At 42.6% G+C, this 22,847-nt stretch overlaps 2 protein-coding genes across 5 annotated transcripts; one reads left to right on the top strand and one right to left on the bottom strand.

Moving 5' to 3' along the window:
* Positions 1-99: 99 nt before the first annotated feature.
* LOC135496818 (coiled-coil domain-containing protein 63-like) lies at positions 100-6,664 on the bottom strand. Its single transcript, XM_064786344.1, has 10 exons — positions 6,520-6,664; positions 5,796-5,981; positions 5,323-5,453; positions 4,768-4,949; positions 4,203-4,384; positions 3,865-4,052; positions 3,207-3,418; positions 2,584-2,752; positions 1,908-2,169; positions 100-1,480 (listed from the first exon to the last, which is right to left on the bottom strand). The coding sequence occupies exons 2-10, from the start codon at positions 5,963-5,965 to the stop codon at positions 1,294-1,296; spliced, it is 1,683 nt and encodes a 560-aa protein (XP_064642414.1). The 5' UTR covers positions 5,966-5,981; positions 6,520-6,664; the 3' UTR covers positions 100-1,293.
* Positions 6,665-6,916: 252 nt separating this feature from the next.
* Positions 6,917-22,597, top strand: LOC135497363 (uncharacterized). 4 transcript variants are annotated; one of them, XM_064787205.1, is made up of 5 exons: positions 6,917-7,007; positions 7,622-7,862; positions 8,248-8,609; positions 9,233-9,398; positions 19,244-22,597. In XM_064787205.1, exons 2-5 carry the CDS (start codon positions 7,648-7,650, stop codon positions 21,687-21,689), a joined length of 3,189 nt encoding a protein of 1,062 aa, XP_064643275.1. In that variant the 5' UTR covers positions 6,917-7,007; positions 7,622-7,647; the 3' UTR covers positions 21,690-22,597. The 4 variants fall into 4 exon arrangements, with proteins under 4 accessions (XP_064643275.1, XP_064643274.1, XP_064643276.1 ...); XM_064787204.1 differs by having other exon boundaries at positions 8,245-8,609; XM_064787206.1 differs by lacking the exon at positions 19,244-22,597 and adding an exon at positions 16,010-18,830 and having other exon boundaries at positions 8,245-8,609.
* The last annotated feature ends 250 nt before the right edge of the window (positions 22,598-22,847 follow it).

Genomic DNA, 22,847 nt, shown 5'->3' with positions numbered 1-22,847 from the left:
TGTGGTTTCATATACATTGACCTTGAAAAGGTACATGACTGCTAAGCCTCAAAGAAATTGACAACACATTGATTGATTTTTATTTAAATTTATCTTTGGCTTTTGTATAAAAAGAACAATACTATTTCATTTTGATTATCATGAATAATTGATTGCATACAAATATGTATTGGATATCCCTGTATATTGATGACATTGACATCCATGTACACACACAATCTAAATAACTGTCCTGCTTAAACAAGGTTTGATCTCACATGAATACTAATAGTTTGTATAGTAGACGACATTAAAAAACATCTGAATAGATTTCGACAAAATAAATTATAAGATTTCATACTTCAGACTACAATTTTGATAAAAAAGAAACCTACTTATAAAGGAATAAAATATTCCCCACGAAGACTTCATTGTTTTCGACTATGATTGTGATTTTCTTTGGACGGATAAAAAGCTTTATTAGACTACTTAAATGCAACTCCATAGCAAGGGAAGACAAGGGAATGTATGTACGCCACGTCGCATGAATAAAGGACAAAATAGATACGAAAACAGTCTGTACCATCCATTCATGGTATGGATTCCTATACTTGGTATAGATTTCCATACTTAGGGCCCTTCGTGCCCTAGGTGGCACATGGGGCATAGATTTCCATATTTAGTACTATAATATGGATTTCCATACTCATGGTGTTTGTAATGGTAAGGTTATCCATACTTTAGTATTAATCGCATGACCATGACAATTCAAAATGGCAATTTTTATGTGTATGGATTTCCATATCAAATGTTAGGTATGGAAATCCATCCCCTTTTGGACTGGGCAGCCCCCACCATAATCAAATGCCTGAAAACAAAATATATAGAACAGCTCTTCGAAGATGAAAGAGTTTAGTTGACATAGTATAGGAAGATATTTTCATCAGACTAGACTAGGCTCTAAATATAAAGCTATCCCACATTGACCAATTAGGGGAAGACTCAGAACTCTAGAAATATCTAGAAATGCCATACAGCACACTGAAGATGAAAATAAGGTCGGACATATATGATATGGCCAGGATAGTTCTTATTAAAAAAATATCTCTGCTGTAGCACTTGGCACCACAAACAACACAGTATCTAACTGAACAATTGTCATTTGTGTTAAAGGGACTATCAAGTCACAGCTGGTTTGATGGCTGAAACAACCCAAACCACCCTGATGTCCCAACACAACACTTCCCCTTTAAAATCCTGAACGCAACCACCAACAGCAGACAGGAACAGTCTAGGAATGTCTCTTATACACGATTACTTCTTTTCCGATTTTTTCTTCTGTGTTTTTTCTCTGGCGTTCGATAAATCGTATTTGTCTCCTTGATTCCGTGCGGCAATTTCACGCTTCTTGACTGTTTTCATCACCTTGTTTGTCAGCTCGGATCGCGTAAATGGTCGCTCATCATCGCTTGCTTCACTCGCCTCCGACTCATACTCATCTCTGGAAGAAACAAAACAAATATTTTATCAAAGGTGCACAATATTCTCTCTTTCTGTATTTGCTCCAGAGAGCACTTGCTGAGTGCCACTACAGTTGAATTCCTATTGGGTTTATAGGCCTAGTGGCTCTTTACTTTGGCCACGGAACAGGAGTCCCCTGTACCATACTCCCAAGGACACAAGGCATTCAACCATCCACTCTGTTTAAGGATGCAGCAATGTAGGCAAGGTGTCTTGCTCAAGGACACAAAGACAAACGTGACTTCCTACAGTCAAATATTTGACACCTTGATTATGAGCCTTGCAGTCTCCCTAGGCAATATGCAACAAATCGAATCAAATATATATCGATGTGACGCGATTTGAAGGATTTTTTATGACAAATTAATGTCACATTGTGACAGTCTCGTTAAGAGTTTTTAACTTACCCAACAGTAGGTGCCAGTACGTGCGGTGGTGGCGCTGGGGGTAGCGGCCCTTCCCCAAGTAATCCAGTGGCCGCCTTCGGGTCGTACTTCTCATAATCCTTGGCCGTCATGTACGTCTGAATACCAAGGAGTTCGTTTGTCCTCTGCTCGATGATGCCGAGGTATTGGATCATGTTGTTGTCCGTCACCCCTTGTTGTGCACCTAACATGTCGTCAATGGCGGCCCGGTCGCAGTTGATCTTTTTGAATAATGACTCGATGCCTGAAAGAGACGAATTAGAAAATGGCTAACCTGAATGCCCAAAGTTTGTTTATTGTAGTATGAAAGTAGAACCTCTCCATTAAGGACACCCTCGGGACTGAAAAGTGCTGTCCTTAATAGAGAGGTGTCCTGATTAGAGAGGTCAAATTGAATGGTAACAACCAATTCGGGACCGAAACTAGTGTCCTTAATAGAGAGGTTGTCCTTAATAGAGAGGTGTCCGCTAAGGGAGGTTCCACTGTACTATACTACTGAAAGAAACAGGTTAAGTTTGGTTTCTTCTATGATACCAGATGCAAAATCAGGAAATGTTTTCGAACTTCTGCCAACCACGGTCCTCGAAGGAGTGTAGGGCCCCGGTTCGATCCTGGGGAGAACTCAAAATCGTCCCACTATGGTTCAACCTAGACTCACCCGCTCTGAGTTGATCCAGTATCTTCATGACCTCCTTGAATCTCTCCTCAAACTCATCAGCCTGTTTGGAGCTGATAACTTGTTTCTCTTCGAGCTGCTTCATGATCACCTTCCTCTCAGCTTCCATCTCGGCACCCTGGCTATTGAACTTGTCGATTTCGCTCTTGATCTGAAATCAGGAAATTCATCACATTATGGAAGGTACATATATGTGACCCGCCATGGCAAAATGAGTCGCATGTCCCTCCTAGCTTGACAGGTTGAGACGGACTGGTTGTTCATTTCACTATTGTCTGCCTTTTGTGAAATCTGAATATATCAATTTCTTCTATTATGTCCAGGTGTCATTTTAGGCTCATCTTCTGTGCGACATGCGACTCATTTTGCCGTGGCGGGTCACATATGGTGAAGGGCCAGAGGACTGACGGTGCCGTCATCACTGTCACCAAAGTGGACTGCAGTGTCCCAAGCATCGCCCATTCATTGAAGCCTTTACAGAAGTGATAACTATAAGTTCACTGGATTGAAATTTGCTGGAGATTGTCTACAGTTAACCCTGCTATTCCAGTTTGGTATGAAAAATCACGAGCAAAGTGACATGCCCAAGGTTACAAGCAACCTACCTCAGCAATGTGATCCTGTAACATGTCAATCTGATTATTCTGCTCATTAACATAATTAAACAACGCGAAATTCTGATCTTCCGTTTCAATGAACTTTTTGACGAGAGCGTTGAGGTCTTCTTCCTCCATGAGTTCTTGAATCTTGTTAAATGCAGCCTCGTACGTTTCGACGGAATCTTCTTCATTCTCTCTCTTCTTTTTGGCTTCGTATGCTGCGGAGAGAAACAAGACCATCAATGATAGGCAGAACGACAGACCACACTCTCATAGATATCCCAGTGGTGTCCGCATCTTACAACTTTTGACATTTTTCACCATTCTCTAAAATATTTCATGAGGGTGAATTCACGCCCAAAGTATTTTGCATTGCATTTCCCAAGAACCAACCTCTCAATTGAAAGAAACACTTGAAATATCATCTGTATCATTATTTTTGGTTGCATTTCTATTCAAAAAGGGTGAGATTTCATTAAAAGCGTTCCTTTTACCCACCAACAGATCACTTTACCCCTCCCCTGCAAGTTGCGAAATGATGAGATCATCTTAAACCTCTCCGAAGTTGCAGTGCCTGAAAGCTCCAGGGCCCTCTCAAGGGGTAACGACATCCCTTTTGAATAAGAAAACCAGCCCAGTAAAGTCACCCACACACGCTCCTTACCCATTTTCTGCCTCCATGCGACCAGCTGAGGATCCTCCTGCCTCTCCTGACCCTTAATGCCCATGAACTCCTTGAGCTTGCGATCGTGTTCAATAATCCTGATCAGCTCCTTCATCTCAGCGTTATGCTGCTGAAGATCTTTGTCTGCCTTCTCCTTCAGGAGGATCATCTTGGCCTGTGCTTCATCCCTGGAATCATAAATATAAAGTTAAAGGCCTACGTCGTTCTTGTGCATCGTGTTTTTTAGTGGCTCAGGTAAATAGAAGGACAATATCAGCTGAATTGTTTCAAATTCTAACTAAAAAATTTGATTTTTCTGATTGAAGATGTCAAATTACCTTGCATCATAGGATTGTGTTGACGTGTCAATCACTTCCCCAATGTCGCGGCGGAGTTGTTGCAGTTCCTTATCCAGCCTCTTGTAAATGTTCTCAAATCGTTTCCTCTCATTGCGAAGACTGTCGATTTCATCGCGGAGGTCGGAATTGATCGTGAGGGCGCTGTTGAATTTCTTCAGGGCCTGGGAAAAGTTAGAGGAAAATGTCAATTGCAAATTGATAATGAGGAGGCAGTGGGTTTGCCTCTTGGAAGGATCATCACTGTTTCATCTTTGTGTCCTTGACAAAGACACCAAGCCACAGATAGAATAGATGGAATATGATTACTGTATGTTTACCCGATTGAGTCTATTCTCCAACGTTCTATCCTTCTATGTCTGGACACTGTGCTCAGGTGGACATCATGGTTCTTACTGATAACAGCTTATTGCCAACACAATATTATTTGCACAGTGTGATTGGTTGTGTCTTCCTGGTATCATATAGGAGGAATTTCAGAAACAAGTAAAAAGTAAGTTAGTACCGGTAAATATAGATCTTTTAGACAATTTGCTTCTCTTCTTACCTGATCGAGCCTATTCTCCAGCGTTCTGGCCTTCTTCTGTGTCTGGACCGTATGTGCCCCACTCATGTGGACGCCACCCATCTTCTTATGTTGTTCTCGAATCTTCTTCTCCCAGGCTCTTAACTCACTGTCCAGCTCCATGTGTAGGTTGCGTTCGTCCTCGACTTCTTGCTCCATGAAGTCTGGAAAAAGGAACAATGGCGTACGTTAGTAAAAATCTTTCGCCAAGCTTTTAATAGTAGAACCCTTGCTTTCGACACCCTTGGGAACTGACAAATGCTGTCCTTAATACAGAGGGTCCAGATTACTGAATATCTGTATCATTCATAGCTCAGTCAGCAATATTAAGTACGTAAGGCCCCATAAAGCTTTACAAGTTTGTTGCATTTTTCTCTGCTGTGTGGAGAATCAAACTCGGCCAGTTGGACCGCCAAGCGATTAACTCAACCACACGGCGCGCCTCACGGCAATCTGGGGAACTGATTCACCAGGGTCCTCATAGACATCGACTCCTCTAAAGATACGAGGATCAAAATCATGCATGTAGGCCTATACCTTTCTCATCAGCCAGATTGCTGAGTTCGTCACAGTTCTTGTTGTCCTTATTTTCATTACAGCGACTTTCTGCGAGACGCATATCGACCAACAGATCTCGTTTGTCATCTTCTAGCTGTTCAATTTCGTTCCTGGAAAAAGGTTTTTAAAAGAATTAGTTTGAGATGATTGATGAGTGGATCCATAAAAGTTGACAGTCCATTATCCAATAAACAAATCAGAATTGTACTGTCAGATTCAAGTATCAATAAAAGCACGTAGTCCTAGGTTTATAATTTAAAGCTGAACTGTCTGATTTGGTTTATAATTTAAAGCTGAACTGTCTCATTCAATCCACAATTTAAAGCTGAACTGTCGAATTCAATCAGCCATAGTCGAACTGCTAATTCAATCAGCCATTTAAAGCTGAATTGTCTGATTCAACCCACAGTTAAAGCTGAACTGTCTGATTTAAAAGACCACCAATCACATACTTCTGTCTCCTGATTAAATTCTGTGATTCCTCTGTATAGTCTTCTCGTTGACATTGCATAATACGATGCTGCCTCTTCAACTTCTCCAACTCCTGTTCACGCTCCGTGATCCCTTCCGCGTCAGCATCACTCATGTCCGAGCGGGCACCGGCTGATCGAATACGCGGCATGATGGGATGGATTTAGCTGAAGAACGAACCGTCATTATAACATCCTTTCAAGATTCAGAATTGGCCACACTCAAGTCAAGGTCGAGCGTCTATTTTATGACCAATTCCTCAAAATCTCCGGTGAATTTCAGTCAACTACTTTTTGCGAATAAATAAGGAGCTATAAGGGCTTTTGGTACAAGACCATGCAGTCTTACAGGAATGGCATGGGACATTTGACATCGCCATCATCGGTACACCCTGCTAGTCATCTCATACTATTGTTGACAACAACTAACCCACCCATGTTAACCCACTCATGCAGAAGCCGGAAATGACTGCAGAGTATTTCCTCAAATTAAAGCTATGGCAAAATTATGTGGTGTATTCTTATAAATCTTACCCTGCAATAGAAATAGAACTCACATATTCATATTGAAATAATCACCATACCATTCATGATTATGAATGATTCACAAACTTATGTCAGTTATGATTGCTATTCTACTTCCTCATAAAGTCATCATTCAAACATTGAACAAAAGACACAAAAGTAGATATATCGAATACTTTACCTGTCTTTAGAATAAATGGATGAAAGATGTGCCTTTTCTTGTAAACGTCAAAGCTAAACACTAGAGCACTACAATGTATGTAGTGTTGCCAAGTGACAGAATGAGGTCAACTGTGGCCTCGCAACCATGTGGACATTGTCGTATATTGCTGCGTACATTTACGTAGATCAATTTGCGCCTACTTTCTAGGTTTAATCCCTTTAATTGGATTATTGAGAAATTCTAAAGATAAGCAGGTGCTTGTTTTATTTTCTCAACTTTTGAGAACTAACCAATGAAAAAATATTTTTTCTGATGCATTTTTTCAGTTTTTACATCGGTTTCGTCAAGAAAATATTGCCAAATAGACGAAAAAAATGGATTTTTTACATCGCGATGCGCCCTCACTCGGTTTTCCAATGAACCAAAATCCGGCACTTTTTCTTTGTTGATAATTTTCCTCCCAAAAACTGCTAAAATGCTGCGAAATCATTGATAAATACAAAAAAGTAATTAATGCTTTATTTAGAACAGATATTCAAGGTTAACATAAACACAATTTAAAGGACGATTCCATGTTCAATGTATAGTTGATGCCCTTTTTTGCAAGAGAATTTCCAGATCCTGTAATTTTTTTGACAGTGCGCCCCCTGTCGTCGTCGGTGGAACTCTTACAGTACTCCTTTTGATTCGTCAGTTCAATCATAACGAAAACACTGTGTTTACTTATGTGTCGTCAAATAGCGCTGTCAAATGACAGGCGATACTCTCATCTTAGTTTTGCAAACTGTTTGACTCAATGACTGTTGTCCATGATTTGTTCAATTGTTGTTGTCGAATGTCGTGTGTGGCTGTGGCCAGTGTGGGCGCGGCGCACGTGGCTCTACCGTGGGTGGCCGTGGGCCTGGGTATGCATGCCTTGGGCTTGAACACTGGCACTGCGCGCCAGCAGTGTTCGTGTTGGACTGTCTTTACTCAAATTACTGACGCGACATCATATCATTGCAGTTCACCCATAGCCATAGCCTATTAGCATTCTTCCAAATGAAAATTTTGCGATATCGCAATATTTCATCGCAGCTAAATTCCAGCCCTAAAAAGTTAATTTGTAAATCTGTTGCAGTAAAGTGGTATTCTGGCGGCCTGGCGATGCCGCGAAAATGCCTTCTGAAGGCGGAGAAGAGAGTGAGGGTCACGGACGAAACCTTCTCAAAATGGCGGCTGCAACGAGACAGTCTCGGCTTCCAGTATGACGATGAATACGCGCAGTATCTGCTGCGAGTTGGGGAATCCCTCCAAAAAATGAACATGTTGGACCAGAAGGAAGGAGGGCCCACATCTGCTGATGTTGATGTTGAGTCAAGGTATGCAAAACAGGTGTCACAACACTGCTCTTCCCTTAATTGGTTGTCCATAATCGGTACTACCCTTCTGGCAATGTACTTGAAATCCTAAGCATTTAGATGAACTCTTTCAAAACAAAGTGAATGCCAATTTCATTGGTGGTACTGGGAGTCTGTTTAACTCAATAAAAATAGAATGTTAAAAAAATTATTATTACTTGAAGACGGCATAGTGGCCAAACTGTGTTATGGGGTAAGCCTCTGCTCGATATCTCACCTGAAGAATCAAAGGCTAACCCCTTAAGTTAGCCACTCTGTGTCCCCACAACAGACCACCGCCAGTAGGAGCCCTAATCAGGATAGCGGTGGATTCTCTTATCGTCTTCCATATATTTTATTTCAGCAGGACTGAAGTTGAACCTCAGGATTTAAACAGCCCCACAGAGTTGGACACCGATATGGCACAATCTGGCGACGAAGAAAAAAGTGATAATGACAATCCTGGTGCTCCTGGAGTAACCCAAACCAGCATTAAAGCATTTAAACAGACATTAGCGCCACCTAAAGAGGCAAAGAACAATGACAGTGATTATTCAGCGCGTAAACTTGATCTTGGGTGGTGCACCGCAGAGTATGACCGCCAGCAGGTTCTCAGTGGGATCATGGATCAGAAGCGGTTCATTGCTCATCTGCTGAACTCTCATAACCAGTGGTGTTCAACCTGCCGAACATCATCGGCGACGCTGACAGCTTCTAATCTGGCACAAGGTATGTATCAACCCTGAATGAGGACATATTTTGGTTTTAGAAAATTATGTCAAACGCCCCGGTATGAGGCCTATCTAACACTATGAGGCCTATTTAACACTCAGAAAGTTCTCATTGAGAGTTTACCACCAAGAGGTTTTGTTATGATGCCATATTCTTGGAATACCTGGGGGGACAGACAACATCATCACCATCATTTTATTGTACGCGCCGGCCACCGATCCAAAGGTTGACCGCGCTCAATGTTGCTTAACTTCCACTCTGGGGCCAACGCGCCAACCACTGGGCCATGAAGGAATTCCCTCATGACCGGTAGGTTAAGCCGTGCCATATACCTGGGGGCACTATACAACATTCGCCCCTTCGGACAGAGATGGATCGTCCTCGATCCTACTTAGCGCTTCATGTGTCTCAGTACCGAACTACAAATCCAGAGCTCGCATCGCGTGGGAAGGTCTGCCAGATGTATTGTACACGCCGGTCACCGATCCAAAGGTTGACCATGCTCAACGTTGCTTAACTTCCACCCTGGGGCTAACGCGCCAACCACTGGGCCATAAAGGAATTCCCTCATGGCTGGCGGGTTAAGCCGTGCCATATATCTTATGCTTTGTTTCTTACAGACAAGTCCGAATTCACAGCTTCAATCCCTGAGCTTAACATACCCACTTCCTGGGAATCGAAAAAGTGGTTCGAGGACCTAAACGCCCATTCCAACATGTCGATTACTTCCTTCTTGCTCCACCTGCTGCTTATCTACAGTCACTGGCACAGTATACCTTTACCAGGGTGAGTGAGATTTCATCATATTCTAAAATAGGCTGTTCGTATAGTCGATGTCCATGTCGTTTTTGGCTCTCAAGTGCAAACTATTGGCGGATTTCCTGACTTATGTTCGTTTTTCAACCGACTCTTACTTGAGTGGGATTCTGTATTTCCTTGACCAGTATGTTGAAACGAATGTGAGATACTATTTACGAAGAACCAGTAGAGAGAAGAAAGTCATTTATTTTGGCCGTTGCAACAAACATGACAAAGGTCAGGTTTTATTTTTGGCAATATCTTCAATTCAACTGAGAAACAAATAAACTTGGAGCGAGTTTTACTGTAAACAGTGTAATTGGTGAGTTTTACTGTAAACGGTGTAATTGGTGAGTTTTACTGTAAACAGTGTAATTGGTGAGTTTTACTGTAAACAGTGTAATTGATGAGTTTTACTGTAAACAGTGTAATTGGTGAGTTTTACTGTAAACAGTGTAATTGGTGAGAATAAGCCATTGTTAGCACCCCAGAGTCTAAAACGATGACAGAGACTTCACGAATTAGCCACCGTTTACAAGGCATGGGTGTACCATTAATTGTGGGGAATATCTTTAGTGTCGTTTTGGTTCCTCGATCCTCGATTGACAAAATGATGTACTTGAGAGCAAAACTGTTGCTGGTACTTGGCTGAATTTCATGGATGGCATCGTGAACCGAAGTTGAGGGACACCAGGCCTCTATTTATCTACATTCAGATTGTATGTTGAACTGTGCAAGAAACTGTGCAAGAAACTGTGCAATAAGCTATACAACCAATGAAGCAGAAAACTGGCACGGACATAAGGCAAAAGTCATAGCTAAAAATGAAATACTTAGCTCAGTCAAGTATGCAATCAAAGTGAAAAGGTTCAATTCAAGTATTTCAGTATTGTCAGTCCTAGTCATCAAGGAACAATCTTGTGCATTGTGGATAACCTTTGATTAATGATGTGTCCATAGCTCAATGATGACCCCCCAAATTTTCTCTTGCTCAGAAAGGTTATGCGACCTTCTGCATCTTTTGACAGGGGTGGGGGGGACAGTTCACTTCCGCTACAATTTCAATTATATCTTGATAGTTATATATTTCGTGATAAAAATGGCAGGTGTTGGTTTTAAAAAGTCAGCTGCAGGGACAGCCAGAAAACAGACCATGAGATAGTGTCAGGGATGAGCATGATTTCCCTTGGAAGACGGGAGCTGTGATTGTTGATAAAAATGTGTTGGCATGAGAAAACTTTGGCAGGTGTGTCTTGTAGGAGTTCATGGAGTATGTGAAGATACCACATGTGAAACAGGGAAAAAACTGAATTATTAAAAAAACACATCAAATGGATTCAGATCTGTTTTCATGAATATGAGCTTGGGTTTGTCTGCGCACATCTATCCAATATTGGCCGAATTGGATAGGGTTGGGATGCTTCTTGACTGCGATACGTGTCTTTTCCTAACACCTTGGTGTTTGTCCAAAAACTTTTACCATCAGATCAGGCAAATTGTCTCCTCTTGTTGGCAATGCATGTACATGTACCCTCTTCACATACTCATGAATGACACTTAAAATTTGCTGTGTGGTTGAATTCTGAAGGTCTCTTGTTCTTAACAAATACTGCAGGCCATGTACCATGTGTACTGTAGTACGGGTTTAAACATTTTCGACTCCTTCAAATTTCAGTCACACAATAACAAGCGTCTTTTTGTTGAAAGTACTAACTTACTGCCATAACGATGATGAAAAAACAGTCTTTAGTGTTCAACTATGACTTGAAGACTTCAGGTTTACAATAACTCCCATTATAACAAGGATGGAGAAACTTGATTTGATGTTCTCAGGATCCTGGTCATTGTGTCTAGCCACTGTCTTGTTCAATTTTTCCGTATTCGAGTATAAAATTCCTCGGTCAGAAAGTGCTGACCTGGGACTTGGGGGAGCACTCTGCTGTTTTAAAAGTGCCAGCACCCGCAAATTGCAAAGGGTGTGTATTGAAAACTACCTCGAAGAAAAATAAAAAGTTTTCTTCGGAACTTCTTGAGTGGAAAGCCAGTGGGCAGAAGGTGACCTCTTGGTAATTATGGGAGGGTTCGGGTTGTAATCTTGATTAAAGAATTGTGTACCTCATCTTCCTTGTTGCCCTGGCTCTACTTCTGACTTACTAACCTTGCTGTTTGTTGCCGAGTAACCATGGCAATGTACTGTAAAGCCGGAAATATTTGCAGCCATTTTATTTCGATTTTGTGAAATATAACTTTTAAATTACCGGAAGCGTTTTGACAACCTGTCACAGTAATCTCAATTAGTAGTGTTGAATTAGATTTCGCACACATTTATTTTCGGGATTATCTGTAAACACGAAAATGAAAAAAATAAAATTCACGCAAATATTTTGGAATTTACAGTAGTGGTGGTTCGATTCTACATTTAGGACTGATATCTTATCATTCTCACCTTGTGGGTTCTGACTGCATTGGAAGACATGATACTCTGACTCCTTTATACATGAACGAATGTTGTAACGAAGTTCCTTGGTGAATCTAGAAAAGATGGACCAATAATCTTGACCCTAGCATTCTGAGAATTCGACAGTTTCGGACGAACGTGGTCTACCGGTATAAAACGCATCACTCACTCGCGGGATTTTTCCAGAGTTGCTGTGTTACTTGAGTTTGGGTTCTTTCAAAGCTGATCGGCAGTAAATGCAAGCATATCCATATCAGCGGAAAGTCTGTTCTGTTTAGACTCAGGAGTAAAACAAATCTTTGAATCTTATGGAAGATTATTTTCAGATACCCTGATCAACATCGGGAGGAAGACCAATTTCAGACTAGTCATCAGTCTCACTACTAGTCCACATAACTTCTTTTCGACATAATCTCCTTGCACTTGAAGACTCCTGGGATGTTTCATTTCAGATTTTTACAGGATTTCCATTTTCCTCCTGCTGGAAAGGGGTTAAAATATGACAACAGAAATGGAAAGAACCATACCACAGTCAGCTCTATGTAGAACTGTGAATTTTCTGAAATCGGACCAAAAATAAGCATTTTAGATGCATGCCATATTATGCATGTGAAGGCTTCCAAGGACAACATTTTCAAAATGGAATATTTCACTGTTGATTTTGCTCTGATCACTGGCACATCACATTCCTGAGACTCACAGTGGAACCTCCTCCTTCTCGTTACAGTCAAAACAAACCGGTCAAAACAAACAACCCGACTGATGACACCGTTACCATGGTTACGAGAGAAGTTGCATCCACATCGGAGTCCATTCAGTCATATTCTATGTTTATAGAATCGGGAAACTCTAGATGTCGGACAAACATCGCAGATAGCAGACATCTCATTTCGGCAAAATCGGACTTCATTGTTCATGAGTCGCCTGAGGCTGCTCAATCTGGAATGACAGATGCCAACGCGGTTCCGGGCATGACTGATTTGTCTAGTACGCAGATTGTGGAGACCACAGTTTTGGGGGAACGAGTTACTGGCACTGGGTCCATTGGTTCTGCAGGCAAAAATGTTTCGTCGCATCATTCAATGTTGAGCGGTACAAATCATACAGGAAGGTTTGACTTGGATGTGGAAATGAAAACTGAACAACTTGAGGCAAAGGGAGATCCGATTCATAATATGGGAGATGGGTTTACCGATCTCAAAGACTTTGATGACAATCGTTACCTTGATCAAGGTAGCTTTGGTTATCAGATGGGATCTTTTCCTGTGCCTGGCACAGATATTCTTGGAATTGGTGAAAGACAGAGATCTTCTAAAAGCAGAGCAAGGTATAAGGGTGCTAAATCAACCGTGGGGTTTGAGTTTGGTGAGGTGTCAGACCCTGATGATCAGGATGATAAAGATTGGTATGTCACCGGTTTCGATGATGGTACAAGTTCGTGTAGCGCAACAGATTTGGTAGATGTTGTTCCTGGGGGTGAGGCTTCGTCTCAAGGTCGGAAGCAAACGGACGGAATAGATAGGATGGATTCTTCAGTGGAGTTACTGGGTGGTCTGAAGCAACTTGATCAGAACGGAAGCGATGTGCTGAAAAGTTCTGAAATGCCCAAAAGGCCCAGTGGTAGTGCTTCAGAAATGCAAATTAAAAAGGAGGGAGGTCTTGATGCTGTCACCAGTATCAGGAACGAAATAACGTGTACGCTTTGTTTAAAAACCTTTAACACTCAATCGAAGCATGCGGTGCATATGAAATGGCACGACAAAGTCCCTACCAAGTGTACAGATTGCGATTTTACTATAGACCCGGAGATGAAGACTATAAATAGTAGTCGGGTTGCCATGGCAATACATCGGAAGGAACATCATCTCAAAATTGAACCTGTAACGAAATGTCGTCTTTGCGATTTTACTGTCAGAGTCAGCAAGCTAACAAGGATGCAGACACATATGAAAATTATGCACGGAGAGTTTATGAGTGGTGCCTCTGACCTGATTCATGAGAGAGGGCAAAGCATGGAGACCAATATGCCGTTGGATGATGACCTGAAGAAGACTGGATCAAAAATTGTTGCCAAGCCGAACAGCTCGGGTACTTATGATGGCGCAAGTTTTGCCTGTAAAATTTGCCCGAAACATTTCCCAACCAAACGAAAGTATAAACAGCATCTCGGATTGCACATGCGCTCTTACCATTGTCAATATTGTGACTTCTCCCTGGACCCGGATAAGGTGAATCTGACTGATTGTTTCGTGGCGATGTCGAACCACCGCAAAGAAACACACCCAGAGCATTTTCAGAAATATCTGTGTGATTTATGTGGGCGTGGTCTCGTTACTCCGATGAGTTTACACGACCATATGGTTGACGTACATAAAGTTCCCATCGCCACTGCCAAGAGGCAGTGTCCGAATTGTGATGCTGTGTTGGCTAGTCGATCGGCTCTGACCACTCATCAACGCAGATGTCATCCGATGCAGCTTACCTGTGACTACCCGGGTTGCGGTAAAGTCTTGTCTAGCCGTTCCGGTTTGTCTTTGCATAAAAAGGTCGTTCACCCGGCCTTCAAGAGGCATGCGTGTACAATCGAGGGCTGTAATGCCAAATTTCCGACAGTTATGCGTATGAAGACACACATCAAACAAAAACATGAAAGACAGCGAAACTTCCAGTGTGATTTTGCTGACTGTGGGAAACGGTTTTTCTCCACGTACAATTTGCGCGTTCACAAACGTGTTCACTTGAATGAAAAACCCCTGAAGTGCCCTCGCTGTGATTATCGAGCTGCGCAGCGTAACTCGATGAATTGGCACATGAAGAAGCATATGAACTGAAAAGAGTGTGTTGAAAGTGTTCCTTGTATTCGACTTCATTCATGAAAAAACGGTGCGCTGATTTTTGTTGATTTTGCTCAGAAAATGAAACCTTTCGTCAAAATGCTATATATCATCTGAAACTGTAGTTCACTGTATCAATACCAACTAGCATCAAGAATTTAGAAATCTTTATGAATTCTTGCTAGCATCGAATGGACTTTTACTCGTACTTATAACCAATGGACCTGTACTATAGATTTTTCGTGTAATGCATAATGTATTGTATGGGCAAAGTAAAAATTCGCGCTTGTTAAATCGTGCCGATCAGGACGTGAGGTCGGTCCTCGAAGACCGGGTTACAGTCAGTGGACCTTCACCCATCATAGCCAGATCAAGAGGCTTTGGAGTTTCTTACCCGGTGTATTTAGTTGTGTTGTACTTTACAAGATATGTCGAGTATGGTGCCTTTTATTCTGGTCTTGAAATGGGACTACATGTATGACATCTTGTGACCAGTACTGAGCCAAAACAATGGGGGTATATACTTATTTCCATTCCAGTAATAAATGCATGATATTGATAATAATAATGAAAATTCTTCCGACACTTTTTCTTTGGTTACAGGATCTGTCTGACCTTGAATCAAGATCTGAAGCAAACGAATGATGCTGCAATGATTGCATGTGTCAAAAGCTTTTGCATAAGCGGTCATTGTTTCTGTGACGAGAATTGGTGATCACTGCGAATTCAATCAGTATGAAATATTGAAATCCAGCGATTATCAATTTTACTCGCAGTTGAGAGATATCTTCATCGCTTATCGTAGTGACTATTGTCACAGGTCAGAGGGACAAGAATCACTCGTTTGCGGAGTGCGCAAGTCTGCCGAGTACCATCTCTCTCATCTCTCTTCTACCTTCGTGGTCTGCTTCAGGCATTCTGTTGATCTTTTCTCTTCACTACCATAATGAACAGAGATGATCAGTGGAATGTCTGAAACAAATCTAGAATATGACAAGAATGTGAATCACAGATCATAGACTAGCATTTCCTACAGGGGCAGTATAGAGGTTCGTCACTGACATCACATGATGACGTTGACAATTGTTTTGCACGGCCGTCACACGTGGTCACGATGTATTGGCAGGTGGCCGTCAAAACGTCATGTCGTGACGTCACGTGAAGAACCTCTATGATAACTTGGTAGCCAAGAAGATCTGACCTTCAAGAGCAATTATGTAGCATGAAATAATCGATGCACAGTTTGAACATCTTAGCGTAATGATGTATTGGACACTGGCTCATGGTGGCTTCTTATCTATTTCCAGTGGAGTCAGATTGGCACCAGAACTGGCGGAGGTCACCATGTTTGCCGGAATGGCTACATCGCAGGCCAACCACAGGACAGACAATCAGACGTCACCGCAATCAGAAATGGGCAAGGTCTTTAAGCGTAGAAAGCTTGACGATTCAGCGTTGAGATTAAATGACGATTCTTCAGTTGAAAAGGACTTGGCTAAAGAAGTGGCATTGAGAGATGATCATACGGTGCTGGCTAAGGATGTTATAGACCCTGGCAACTTGGGCGTTAAATCAAACGATGATCCAGAACACTCAAACTACTTAGGATCCGAGCTTGCTGCAGCAAACGTTGCAAGAGCGGTTGGGGCTTTTGTCAGCAGTGTGAGCCAGTTGGTGACTGAGGAGACCACTTTGAAAGATGACGAAACTGTTGTCAAGGTAGAGCCTGATAGTGACAAGGATGTTAGGAGCTTGCCGTATACTGCTCACGGTCAGTGTGGACAATCTGCAGTTGATAATCCAATTGGTACTGAATCGTCTCCTGATAGTCGTAGGTTCACACAAAGCAGGCCGTTTTTGGAAAAATCGGGCTGTCACGATGCCGAAAGTGGCAATGAACATGATGATATTGAAGGTACTTCAGTTGGGAAGATCTGGGAATGGACAGTGACTCTAAATGACGATGGGGTGACGTCGTATCCTGTCGGTAACGAGGAAACAGTTGAGGTTTCAAAAGCGCCTTCTTTGTCTGTGGGTACTAGGTCTGGCAAGAAAGAGAAAATGTTAGTTTCTTGCTCGATTTGTTTTAAGTTGTTTGCGACGAGGCGAGCTTTAGAGGAGCATGATCGGGCCACCAGGTGTCGCTTCTGTGGCTACACCGTGAGTCGGGAAATGATAACGGGGACGGACGGTTGTACAGATGTAATGAAGGTGCACAGGAAGTCACAGCACCCGCAGGAGTATGTGAGTGCTAGTAGTACTATTCGATGCAAATATAAATATTGCGACTTTAGAATAGACCGAGAAGTTATCAAAAGTGCAGCTCAGCGGCGTATTACCTTGGCAGCTCATGTAGAGGAGTGTCATCCCGAATATCCTAACCCTAAAGTTGTTCATAAATGTGAATTTTGCGACTATTCCGTTACCTTGGAAACAGGAGTGAAAAGTGCAAGTAATTGCCTTGCTGATTTAGCAACCCATAAAATAGAAAATCACCGTGAAAAATTCCAGATTGATCCTAAACCGTCGCAGCAAGAGGTCAAGAAAGTTCCGGTTCTCCAGTTGGAAATGACTTGTAAAATTTGTTCGAAAGTTTTAGTCGGGAACAGTAAATATCAAGCACATATGGGCCATCACAAACGCTCAATGACGTGTCCTTACTGTGACTTTGTCTTGGCGCCAGAAGATTGGAGGAGTCCAGATCAGTGTCGTACTGTCATGGGGAATCACCGCAAGGAGAATCACCCGGAACACTTCCAGAGATATCTCTGCGATATCTGCGGGCGTGGTCTGGCTACACCGGAGAGTCTGCAACTGCATAAAGTTGACATACACGGTTTTGACCTTGATTCTGCCAAACGAAAGTGCCACATTTGTGAGGAAGTCTTCCCGAGTTATAAACAGCTCCAGTATCATGTCGAAAGAAAACATTCAGAGAACCTCCCCTGTACGTTTTCGGGATGCGTCAAGGTCTTTCCCAATACGCGTAGGCGGAACACTCATGTGCGTAAAGTCCACGTGAAAACGTTTCGCTTTGCTTGCACGCACGAAGGTTGCGTAAATAGATTTTCAGAGGAGTCGCACCTCAAGCGCCATATGGAACAAGTGCATTTACAGCAGCGCAGTTTTTTCTGCGATTTCCCTGGGTGCGGGAAGAGTTTTTACGCTGAGTACAATTTGCGGGTGCACAAACGTGTTCATTCGAAAGAGAAACCCCTGAAGTGTCCTCATTGTGATTATCGTGCAAACCAGCGTAACTCCATGAACTGGCATCTCAAGAAACATGAGAAGCGTCATGCAGTTGGAACTCAAAACTTCCAAAGCTTTGCTCAGAGACCAGCATTGGATAATTTACAAGTATTTCCTGGACTGCCGATCACTTCATACTCTGACGCACAACCACTGGCAACCTCTCATGCGTCGTCCTCCAACTAAGACTGAAAATACACTTAACTTGATCATTCTGTGACAGCTATGCATGACATGAAGATGAGGTCATCACCATCATATTGGATGGCAAAACACATGGCGATGGACGACAAAGTAATGACATTACGTTAGTTCAAGAGCACTGTGTTCAGTGACGTCGTGTATTGAATGACATAGCGTAGATTTTGCAATTGCATGCACGTGAGTGGTTTTGCACTGGTGTTGTGCCATCATTTTACCGTCCGTGATCATGTGTTTGCCATCAAGTATGGCGGCATTGCGCATCATGTACAGACAAGAATGATGCTTCATTGGAGCAAAAGCTTATCAGTTGCTGCATGAATTACAGAGCACAAGAGACAAAGTAGTTTTATCATGTCATGATCATCATCGGCGACTGAAACTGCTGGCATCAGTTGAGTTAGTTTAATACAAATACTGTTCGACAAAAATTCTATTAGATTGGTTCCGTGTTGAGTATGTACACATCCAATTGTCTTGTCCAGTAGAGTTTAAAAAATTGATTGCGGTTTGAAAAGAATTTTCATTTGGAGATAATGATGTTTTGTCCAGTAACATGATTGAGTAGACCTGTCTGTCGTCAGGAGTCCGGATACAAAAATACTAACACATTTAATGTAGCTGTAAAGTCCTGTATCATCACTTGTTTATTGTCGATTTTGGTTCGTTTGACCTGTGTGGAAGAATAAATAAATCCAATGTATCGCGTAATAATGAAAATTCTTGAACATTTTTGGCTTTCAGACCTGGACCCAAAATTCACAGCATGTCACTCCAGTTTAGATTACGTAAGGTTCGATTCCCCTAGTGCGTTTTCAGCCTTGACTGCTCTGGGAAATTACGCTTGGCCTCAGTGGGTATTTGGTGGTTCAGATACATGCTAGTGTGACTGGTAGAGAGTAGAATTATCATAAGTGGGCCACCATGCCTGCTAATTACCAAATAAACACTGACCAAGCAAAGTTCTCCGGCTGTCGTCAAAGCTGTTGCAACCGCAGCAGGAAATTGTCTTGCCCCTGGTGGGAACCATGCCTACCCGTAGATAAATTATGAGGCGTCCTGGCTCATGGCGGCTTGTTCTCTATTTCCAGTGGCGTGAATTTGCCCCGAGAAGTCACCATGTTTGCCAGAACCGCTGATGAGGAAGAAAATGTAATCGCGCCATATCCAACGCCAGAACTGTTGAAACGTGTTGCCCAAGATATTTTAAACCGTCGGTGTGTAGAATCAAGTGATGAGGGCTCTGAGCCTTTAGGATGTGGGCTCTCGGTGTCAAGTGAGACGGGGGATGTCCAGGATTTCATTGAAGGTACAAGCCAGCTTCCTGACGATACATGTCAAATTGCGGATGAGTCTGACGTACGTCTGAATTCGGAAATACTTGTTGATTTTGTCGACAACGTGAATCAGTTGGATGTTGCTAATGTATCTCAAGATCAGGGTGTGTTTGTGAAATTAGAAGAACCTGATGATTATCAGCATGAATGGTGGGGGGATCCTGGCACAAATAAGATCAAACAATGTGAGTTTGGCAGCAGAATTCATGCAACTTTGTCCCAAGTTCGTAGGATCAGGTCTCTAGGAACGCCGGCATCTGGAGATAGTCTTGAGGTTTCTGACAGATCTTTCCCTGATGATGTCCATATGGTGACTGATGACAATCCTGATTCAAATGGCGATTCGGACCCAGAAACCTGGGTGGTCAGTCAGAACTCAAGTGATGAGACCCTGTTAGGTAGACTCCACACTGGAGGTAAGGAAATTACAACAACATTAGGAGCGTCTGGCAACAACAATGCGAAAGTCCTGGTGGCATGTACCACTTGCTTTAAGTTGTTTCCTTCGAATCGTGCATTGGCGGAGCACAGGCGAGTATTGAAGTGCCAGTACTGCGACTTCGACGTGACTCCAGCGATGGTGACAGGGAGTTACGGTTGCGTTGATGTCATCAAGACTCACCGGAGGGTATGTCATCCCGAGCGGTACGGATTTAGCAATATTCAATGTCGATTCTGTGATTTCAGCTTGGATCCGGAAATGGCAAGCAATGTTGATCGGTGTCGTGTCGCCATGACGGCTCATGTATTAGAAAGTCACCCAGAAAATGCTCCGTCTAAGCCTAAGATCGCTGTCCACAAATGTGAATATTGTGATTTTGCTTTGGGCGCAGAACTAAAGAGAACTCCAAAACAGTATCGTTCTCAGTTAGCGACTCATAAAAAAGAAAACCATCCGGAGATGTTTGAGGATGCTTCAAAACTCATTCTTGAGTCTGTCTGTGAGCCTACCGAGACAGAAATGGACCGAACTATCATGGAGCATCTTGAAAGAGATATGGAGCTCTCGGAGAATGAGATGGAATCTGCTGAACCTGCCCAAGATTTGAAGCCTTCGAGCACTGGTTACTACAAGTGTGGACATTGTGAGTTTACCTTGAATCCTAAAATCAAGAGGCAGCCGCGGGTGAAGCGTGCACAGTTGGCGTCACATCAACGAGAAAAGCACCCAGAATTATTTAAAAACATGCCTAAACCGACTCTATACACATTATGTAAGCGGACAAGGTGTGAATACTGTGACTTTGCCTTAGAGCCCGACGCAGACCGAACTCCCAGACAGACTCGTGATCGTTTAGTGTACCATAAGAGAGAAAAGCATCCAGAGGTTTTTCCGAACCTGCCGCCACCTTCTCTGCCAAAGAAGAGAAAGGTAGATGCCCAGGAGAAAAGACGTTGTCCGCAACCAAAAGCGAAAAAGATACAAGTTGATCCTGAAGAGAAACAAATTTGTCCGATTTGTGAGAAAAGTATCAGGAGTGTGCGATTGAGGGATCATATTGCTCATCACAAACGCAGAGCGGTGTGTCCGTATTGCGATTTCACAGTGGATGAGGAAACAGCCAAGGATACTTATCAATGCCGCACGATTATGTTCAGTCACCGCAAGGAGAACCACCCGGAACATTTCCAAAGATATCTCTGCGATGTCTGCGGGCGTGGTCTTGCTTCCCGCGATGGCTTGGCGATGCACAAGGTTGATGTGCATGGCATTGAAAATGCAGCTGCCAAGCGAAAGTGTCCCCATTGCGATGAAATATTACCGAGTTTGTCCAAATTCAAGTGTCACATGATCAATAACCATTCTGAAAATCTGCCTTGCACACATTCTGGGTGCGTTAAGACATTTCCTAATGCTCTCAGTCTCAAGCGACACATGATTGACGTCCATGCGAAAACCTACGACATCGCTTGCACCTTTGAAGGATGCACCGTGAAGTTTTCCCGCAAGGCCCACATGGAACGACACGTCAAACAAATCCACCTGAAGAATCAAAGCTTTCCTTGTGACTTCCCCGATTGTGGAAAGCGTTTTAAAACTGCGTACAACCTGCGGGTGCACAAACGTATTCATTCACAAGAGAAGCCCCTGAAGTGTCCTCATTGTGATTATCGAGCCAACCAGCGTAACTCTATGAACTGGCATCTCAAGAAACATGCCAAGGGGAAGGGAAAGCCAGATACTGTTTATGTGAACTGACACTGTGGTCAGTTCATCAGTTTGGTTGTAATATTTATGGGCAGTCAGCTTGCCAAAGCTCTGTTCCTCCAGTAAAGATGGCCTACTCTACACCTGACAACTTGGGTAGATTGTGTGAAGATGCAATAAACAAATATATATTATATCCAAAATGATATGACATTTGTGTTGGACATTACAAACATTATAAACTATAATCAGTTTTTTATGTTATACAATATTTCCTTTTCTTTAAACTCAGTGTCTTCCCTTACTTACAGTTTGAACGTGTTGAACCTACAGGAATTTATCACTTGTAATGTACATGAGTGTATTGTGCTAAGATTGTTCAAAACTGTCAAGTAAGACACTACGTATTATGTACGTAGTTTGTAATTTACTCATATGAAACCAATGAATACAGATCTTGTGGCTGAAAAATTTGACTCCATAAAAAGATAACCATTATAGCCATTTTGAGAAAAATGTGATTGAAGTTTGAGTAAAAGTATAGATTCGAAACAAATGGAAGTTATCACGAAACATTTGCTTTGGCTTTCAGATCCCTTATGCAGCGTTCAATGACAATGCAAACCATGTATAACCAGTGAATTGATCATGAAGAATATGTCTCCTTAGCTTTCAGATTCATACATGCACCTATCTTGAATCACTATACCACTTATGACTAAAGCATTGAACTATAAAAACCACATGGTATAAAACGTCCAGGGTCATGTGGTGAGTCATCTATTTCCAGTGGAGAGAAACTAGCCCCAGAGGTGGCGGCTATCACCATATTGGCCAGAATGGCGCGGGATACCAGGACAAGCAGCAGATGGACAATCAGACGCCATGACAACCAAAAATGTCAAACCACTTGACGCCTAGAAAGATTGATGATTAAGCCTTGAAATTGAATGGCTTGTTCTCTATTTCCAGTGGCGGGGAGTTCCCCCGAGATGTGACCATGTTTGCCGGGCGGGCCACAGGCGAGCTTGAAAATGCCGAGCTGATCGACCGTCACACTCGGGGCCAGGAATATGATCGCACGTCGAGTGGTGCAGGACATCCAGATGAATATGACGGATCTTACAGCATCTTGAGAAGTGAAAATGATACGCATGAAAACTTGGCAGAACCCTCGAACATTGCGGAATATGACAGTTTTTTGACTGG

Source organism: Lineus longissimus, chromosome 12 (genome assembly GCF_910592395.1).
Source record: "Lineus longissimus chromosome 12, tnLinLong1.2, whole genome shotgun sequence".
Taxonomy (NCBI): domain Eukaryota; kingdom Metazoa; phylum Nemertea; class Pilidiophora; order Heteronemertea; family Lineidae; genus Lineus; species Lineus longissimus.
Note: the sequence above shows the minus strand (reverse complement) of the source record. Positions and strands in the feature narration are given on the sequence as shown.